General features: G+C 51.8%; 1 gene segment (V, D, J or C); it reads left to right on the top strand.

The window, feature by feature from the left end:
• The first annotated feature begins 5,757 nt into the window (after positions 1–5,757).
• Positions 5,758–8,168, top strand: part of LOC133056298 (immunoglobulin lambda-1 light chain-like) — a 228,975-nt gene continuing 226,564 nt past the window's right edge. Inside the window, 2 exon segments of the V gene segment in view lie at positions 5,758–5,837; positions 5,947–6,251. Of these exon segments, the coding sequence occupies positions 5,783–5,837; positions 5,947–6,251 (360 nt within the window).

Genomic DNA, 8,168 nt, shown 5'->3' with positions numbered 1-8,168 from the left:
AAATTCAACAGGTGAAAGTGAAAAAGAAATTCATCTGTTGAAATCAAAGACATGTAATACTTGTTGTTGTTTAATTAATTCGTTCATGGCTGGAGTGTTTCACGACCTGAGACCAGGCAGTCGCCCTCCTTCCTCGCCATTCCCCCGCCGTGGTCATTCCCCGAGCGCGTCACCAGGGGGCGCTCTGCACGTGCTCAGAACCGGCAAAGCCTGAACACACCAGGTGGGCCCCTGACTGGGCGAGTCCCCAGGCTCAGTGGCCTGAGCTGGACGTGAGAGCAGGTGCTTCCGCTCCGGGGACAGACTCAGGGCCCTGAACCCCCAGGCCTCCTCCTGGGAGTGACGCTGCAAAGGGGGCCCATGAGTGAGACCTGGAGGGTTTTGGGCTCAGGCGGTAATCAGGCCCCACCCTCTTCCCCAGGAGCAGAGGACGGGAGGATCTCCGGGATCCTTGCCCGAGCACCCCTCAGCTCCCCTCAGTCTCCTCCCGGTCTCCTCAGCGCTTCCCTAAGAGCCTCCGTTCCCTCCCCTCCACTCTGATTCCTGGCTTTCCTCCCCAGTCCTGGGCTCCCTTCTTTCCACAGCCCTCCACCCCGTGACCTCCTCCAGCATGATCAAGTTCACTTTGTCAAAGGTCATGGGCGTGTTTCCAGGTCTTCCTGAATGGGACACTCACTTTTTCCTCCTCCCCTTGAACCTGTCTGACATCTCCCTTCTCCAGAAGCCTCAGGTCTCAGACTCTCAGCTGTGGGTCCTCTCTGTGTCCCAGGGGAACCTCAGGAGAGACCCAGCTCAGGCCACCCTCCCAGACATGACCCTGAACCCTGGGCGACACACAGAACCCAGGGAGGTGTTTGGTATGTCAGAGGACAGGGGCACATTTGTCTGAGGGGCCCTTTCTCCTGGGGGTGGGGGGCTAAGAGACGGGCAGTCGCAGCCTCAGCACAGCTCTGGGGCAGCTGGCCTCCCCTGCACTCCTGACCCCACTCTTTCACTGCAGAGGTCAGGACAGCCCTCAGCAGCCTGACACCCCCTCCCTCACCACTCCCACCACATGCAGGAAGCGTACCTCCCTGTCCTTCCTCAGGACATGAAGGGTGTCTGGGATTTCAGGGTCCCTCCTCCAGCCTGTGCTGACACAGCCGCCCTCTGCATCTGCCTCCCTGGGAGCCTCGGCCAAGCTCACCTGCACCCTGAGCAGCGGCTACAGCAGCTACTATGTGAACTGGTACCAGCAGGTCCCAGGGAGGGGCCCCCGTTTCCTGATGCGAGTGGGCACCAGTGGTGTTGCTGGATCCAAGGGGGATGGGATCTCTGACCGCTTCTCAGGCTTGGGCTCTGGCCTGGAGGGTCCCTGACCTTCCAGAACATCCAGGACGAAGACGAGACTGACTACATCTGTGGGGCAGCCCATGGCAGTGGGAGCAGCTTCGTGTAACCCACAGTGACACGGGCAGAGAAGTGAGACCAAAACCCCAGTGATGGCCCCTCCCCACTGCCCTCCCATCACCAGACCCACAGCTTAGAGGGTGTCTCCTGACCTGCCTTGAGAGTTTCCACCTCATCAAGTATTTTCATAACTCGGCACCTATCTGGGAGGAAGGTCTGTCTTTGCACAACCTTCCTGGTCTTGGTCCACAGCAAATGTTCCCCAGGTCTATAAAATGTAAGCCAATCTAGACCAAATTTCAGTGACACATATGATGTCGTGAACTTCAAAGCTGCAGAACAGGACCCCCGTATCCTTCACTTTGTCAATCTGTACAACATTCACTTGGAGCTTCCCAGATGGCACTAGTGGCAAGGAACTTGCCTACCAATGCAGGAGGTGTAAGAGACGTGTGTTCATTCTCTGGGTAGGGAATATCCCCTGGAGAAGGGTATGGCAACCCACTCCAGTATACTTGCATGGAGAATTCCATAGACAGAGGAGCCTAGTGGGCTATAGTCCATGAGGTCGCAAAGAGTCGCAAATGACTGAAGCGACTTAGCACACACAACATTCACTTAGCTCACCACTGGGGAAAATAAATTTCAAATGAATCCATGTGACAGTAGTTGGAACTGATTGCTTGGGTGCACATGTGATATGCACTAAAGAGTGTCCCAGGGAAAGTGATGATATTGAGATCTTTACTGTCTTTTAGTGATGAAGTAAGATGAGGGTTAAGAGGAGTGGAAGATTGAAAGAGGGAAATCACACTGAAGTGGGTCGATCTTGGGTAAGAATATAGGGGATTCATGAGTCTGCTCTTCAAGGATTCTTGTAATTTCAACAAAATTTTTTACCCAGTGGCAAATGTGTAAGAAAGAAAACCTCCATCCCTGTCTGCTATGATGTGTGTCTGCCCTGCATTAACAGACCACCCAAGTGACCAACTTCCATGCTTCCACCACGTTCTCTAGGTCAAGCACTCTGCATGGAGGCTGGGACATCCCAGGGGCAGAGGAGGTGTCCATGGCCAGGAGGGGGTGCCATGCAGAGTCCCAGAGGGGGTGCCAGGCCAGAAAACAGGGAAACCACTCAGGGATCTAGAGGACTGTGCAAACTGTCCTCCCTGATGGGGGGTTCCCTATTCCCTTTGAGGTCTGTCCCCTGGGAGCTTCTGGTCAGTAACCTAACCAGCCAGCTCAGATTCTGGTCCCTCCTTCTCATCCATGTGGAGTCTTTGTCAAGTCTGGGTCAGAGAGAAGATATGGAAATGTGAGGTGTCAGAATGTGTCTCCAAGTAGAAGTGGCTCCTCGGAGAGTCTGTGCAGAGGATGAGACAAAGCTGTAGGCAGAGGCCCCACAGGGTGACCTGTGTGGAGTTATATGTGTGTGATGAGTGTGTATTAGGATATTACAAATGTGTTTTTTGTTCCTGTGTTAATGTGGTTTTTGCTATTATTGGTGTTCAATTTATGTTTTAAATGTCTTCCTATAAAGCAAACGTATACGGAAACACTAACACTTGATCTGATAATGGAATTACTTTATCAACTTTTCTTTAGAGTATTTAGATCACTATTTAAGCAGAGTGATTTATAATCTTCCCACTTATGTGTTTTATTTTCAGGTGAATGTCCACCACTTAAACTGCTTTCTCAAAGAACTAGGAAATTTTACATCTTTTGCAGTGTTTTATAAAAGAAACATACCAAGCAAATCTATGGGAACAAAGTAGTTGCTGGAGTTTGCTAGATATTTTATTAGATACTTCCAGTAAATAAGTATATATTATGTCTTTTGTGGAGTAATTCAATGATAAAATTTCCCGGGTTTTCCTGAAAAAAATTAATCTCTTTACTTATATTTTCTACGAGACCAAAGTAGTACCTTCCTAGGAAAGTATGATGTGAAAGTGAAAGTCGTTCAGTCGTGCCCAACTCTTTGTGAAACCACAGACTATACAGTCCATGGAATTCTCCAGGCCAGAATACTAGAGTGGGTAGTCCTTCCCTTCTCCAGAGGATCTTCCCAACCCAGGGATCAAACCCAGGTCTCCTGTGTTGCAGGCAGGTCGTTTGCCAGCTGAGCCACCGGGGAAGCCCAGGAAAGTATGGTATCCCGGCTTTTTCAATGGTTTCCCTGCAGCTCCTGCCCCGTCGCCCCCGTGTCTGTGTCTGCAGGCTCCCGCTCCCATCCTGTGCTGACTCAGACCGCCTCCCTCTCGGCATCTCTGGGAGCATCAGCCAGACTCCCAGACTGCACCCTGAACAGTGGGTCAATGTTGGTGGCTAGCAAATGTCCTACTTCCAGCAGAAGCCAGGGAGCCCTCCCCGGGACCTCCTGATGTTCAAGTCAGACTCCAATAAGCCCCAGGGCTCCCGGGTCCCCAGTCACTTCTCTGGATCCAAAGATGCCTCGGCCAATGCAGGGCTCCTGCTCATCTCTGGGCTGCAGCCTGAGGATGAGGCTGATTATAACTGTGCTACCGTTCACCAAAACACTGGTATTTACAAGGTGCTTCAGACCCACAGCGGCCCTGTTCCCTCCCTCATGTGGCTGTCACTGCTGCTCTGCCTGGCCCACGTCTAACTCCAGTTAACCTGCTATGGTCACTTCTGAGCTCCCTGAGAACAACAGATCTGACCTGTCATGTACTGCCCCTCATCTCAGATCTGAGACTCACCATGGCTCTGATCGCTCAGACTGTCATGTTTTGACACACATCTTCTTAATCAGAGATAAAAATCCTGCAGTGGAGATGCTATAAGTGGCAGAAAGAGGCTGATTCCTGCTCTGCTTCACTCAGACCCCCAAAAATTAATAATGCAAATATCTGTGTAAAAATTAAGTTTTACTTACTAATAAAAATTTTCGACAGATTCACCTTGTGTCATTTGTTTAATATTTTCTTAATAAGAAAATAAACTTACAAAGATAATTATATTTTAGATATGAAACTCTTGTCAATGAAAAATTGACATAAGCATAGATTGCCCTTCAATTAAACTCATGCACGTATTTAAAGTAATGACCTTAAAAGTTTCACTAATCCATTAACATCTTTTCATACATTTACTATCTCAGGGAATTCCCAAGTGGTCCAGTGGCTAAGACTCCACGTTCCCAGTGCAGTCAGCCTGGTTTCATCCCTGGTCGGGGAACTAGCTACCACAAGCCACAATTAAGACACCACCCAGACAAATAAATAAATAACTATTTATAAAAGTCTCAAAGTCACACCTACAGTGTAACACACTCATGCAGTGAAGGACAAACTACAGTCAGGCCATGCTTCTCCAACCAAACTTTCCCTAAATTGTATCTTCTCGGACCCACTAATTGGGATGGTTGGTCCTACCACCCACCACATATCAGGGTCTGTGGGAACAGACGCTGCTCAGAGCCTTTCAGAGTTTCAATAAAAGCTGCCCTGAGTATCACAGCCCTGCTTCCTGCAGCCTGCGCCCTGTGCCTGCAGGAGATATGCCTAGTAGGGGTCACTTCATAAGAGAGGACACAGTGATGGGGTCCAGTGTGTGGAAAGCTTCACACAGGGAAGGATCCAGACATTTAGGAATCCAGAGTCACATCCCTGACCTCTCCCCCTACACCTTCCCACCTCAACAGAGAAAAGCCCTCTCCTCCTCACGGCTGAGGGGAAGCACAGAGGAAGCAGGGCTCTGGCCACCAGGGAGGGGACCCACAGAGGAGGGACTCGCTATCCTGCCCAGGAGGGGACGGGCCTCCCCGGGGCCAGCACGGCCCTGACCTTATCCTGACGTGAGAGGAACTTGTGCCCCAGAAGCCCTCTCAGTCCCGACCCTGAGCAGCCCAGGGAGCCATGGACAGACTCGGCCTGAGGGGCCCGAGGAGCGCACACAGGGGCCCCTGAGGTCTCAGGGGACACAGGGGAGGCCCCTGAACTGGCTCTGAGGCGGGGACAGAGCACAGAGCAGGGCCAGGAGCTGTCTGGTCACCAGGTCACAGGAAGCGTGTCTGGGTCTAGACAGCAAGGGGCGCGCAAGGGCCATTCCTGAGGTGGTTGGTGGGCTGAGAGCCGGGCCAGCCCCTGAGGTTGCCAGGCAACCACAGCTCAGGGCTCCCAGATGGAACCTCCCACCCCTGGGCCCCAAGAGCCCCGCCCCAGTCCACACCCAGGCCCCAATCAGGCACAGAGACCTGACCCGGGGGCCCAGGGTGGGTCAGAGAGCTGGGGCGGGGGTGGGGGGGTGGGGGGGGGGGTCATTTGCATGAAAAGACCCTGCCCCTCTCAGAATATTTAGAGGGGAAGGAGCGGTGTGGGGACGCTCTGCTCAGCTGTGGGGCCACAGAAGGCAGGACGCCGTGACCATGTCCACCATGGCCTGGTCCCCTCTGCTCCTCACCCTGGTCACTCTCTGCACAGGTGACTGGATGGGGGGACAGGGGAAGGGCCCTGGGAAGACTCACAGGCCCTGCTCCCTGCTCTCGTGTCTGGACCCCCGAGTCACCATCTCTGTCTCTCCCCCTTCCAGGATCCTGGGCCCAGGCTGTGCTGACCCAGCCGCCCTCTGTGTCCGCGTCCCTGGGCCAGAGGGTCACCATCTCCTGCACCGGAAGCAGCAGCAACATTGGGCTATTGGGTGTGAGCTGGTACCAACACCTCCCAGGATCAGCCCCTAAAACCCTGATCTATGATAGTAACAAACGACCCTCGGGGGTCCCCGACCGATTCTCTGGCACCAAGTCTGGCAACACAGGCACCCTGACCATCACTTCGCTGCAGGCTGAGGACGAGGCTGATTATTACTGTGCGTCTCTTGATTTCAGCCTTAATAGTCCCACAGTGCTCCGAGCCAGGGGGGAAGTGAGACAAAAACCTGCTGTCCACGCAGAGTCTGGGCTCTGGGGGCAGAAACATCCTCTGCAAAGGCAGCTGCTTCATTTGTCTCTTTGGCCTAAGACTGGGTTCAGAATCACACCAGGGAACTTAGTCCAGAAAACTCTGTTCACATCTTTCTTAATTCACCCCTTCTTCAGATTTCCTTTGCAACAACTCATTGTCTGATTTTCTCAACTTGAGCAGAAATCCCTGGTGCCAGGGGTAGGTGCCCTGGGGACAGAGTCCATGATGGGTCAGGTCAGAACCAGAGAGACACAGTACACTTCTGTCTGATTCTGGACTCATCAGAGCGTCCAGTGTGGGTCCTGGTCCCAACAGCTCTCCTTCTCTCTGATGCTAGTAGTGGACGCAGGGGGTCCCTGCTCCATTTCAGATCTCGGGGTCTCTGCTCATTTCCCAGGTCTCAAATCTGGAGTTCTGGCTCCTTGGCCATCACTGGGCTGAGCTGATGCCAGGCTGCTGCTCCTGCCTTTCCTGTGACAGCCTCTCAGGCTCACCCAGAGCTCCAGGCCTGCGGGAACTAGACAGAAATGGTATGGACTCCCTTCCATCTGGGGGAGGTGGGGCCGCCCAGCGGCTTCCTGCTCGGCATCTGGTTGGACCTGCTGCTGCTACTGTGTCCCCGACTCCAGCTCATCCAGGGGTCTGCCTGGGCATGGAGCCTCCTCCTGTCCCCTCTGTCCTTGAAGGCCCTCCAGCAGCCCATTCCCAGGAGAAGGTCTAAAAGGAAACAGAAAGTTCATGTCCCCATCACTAGGGACACAGCGCCTCTTTGCCCTGAATTCAGGGGCTGAGGTTGGGGTCTGGCTGAGGTCATCTCGGATCTGAACTCTGACTCGGGAGCCTTTAATCTCCATCCCTGGGGCATCTGTCCATTCCCAGGAGTTTCTAGAGCTCTGACCCCTCTCATTGGCCCTCAACATGAACGCCTGTGCTTTTTCTTCACTGGGGAGATTCCTTCAGTTACTGCTACACCAACACGGGAGCATCTAAGGTGCATCTTACATTTGGGTCTTTTGGAACAACTGCCTCTTCATGGCCCTCACTGCTAAGACCCACCATTGATTCTTCCTGTTCAATTTCTTTTCTAACACTTGCCATATGATGTTGAGTTATTGTTATGGAGATTAAGTTCACTTTGCTCCTCACTTGTGGAGTTTCCACAAATTATTGTCACCAGACACCAATATGAGAATAGTTGGTGCCTTTACAATATCACGTATTAAGGTCTTGATACATTGATGACTTTTTTCTTAAAATGAAAAACAAAAAAAAAGACCTGTTCCATTCCTTTCCTTCCCCCAAAAGTAGTGAGTGCAACCTGGGGACATTTCAGTTCCTTAGATGGTCACATATCCCAGGTCACCCTTTGTGTGGTCATCTTACTGCCCATGGGCTGCAGACACCACCTCACATTCCCACCTGCCCACTGCTTGTCACCTGCCCCACAAACAGGAAAACCAGCACTCTTCATGACACTATACCTGTTCTAGTTAGGATCTCCCACAGGGTTACGAGAAGTAATGCTACAAAACCTATCGTTTTCCAGTTACTAAAAATGAAGAAGCAAAAAGGGTACTTTTAAAAATTCAATTAATGATAGCATCAAAAAAATAAAATACTTAGGAATATGATTAACCCAGTAGGTGAGAGGCTTATGAAGTGAAAACAAGAAAACATTGTTGAGAAATTAACACAGATGTAAATAAGTGAAAGGAGCCCTGAGATCACGACGGGGACAACCTCATACTGTGAAGGTGACCTCAGTCCTGCCAGATTGATCTACATGTTCGCAGCTGTTACCAAGTCCAAGCTCACTCTGCTCACCTCACAACAGGTCAATGAATTCAAGAG

Source organism: Dama dama, chromosome 5, assembly GCF_033118175.1.
Source record: "Dama dama isolate Ldn47 chromosome 5, ASM3311817v1, whole genome shotgun sequence".
Lineage (NCBI taxonomy): Eukaryota > Metazoa > Chordata > Mammalia > Artiodactyla > Cervidae > Dama > Dama dama.
The sequence above is the reverse complement of the archived record's forward strand: the minus strand, read 5'-3'. Positions and strand labels throughout refer to the sequence as shown.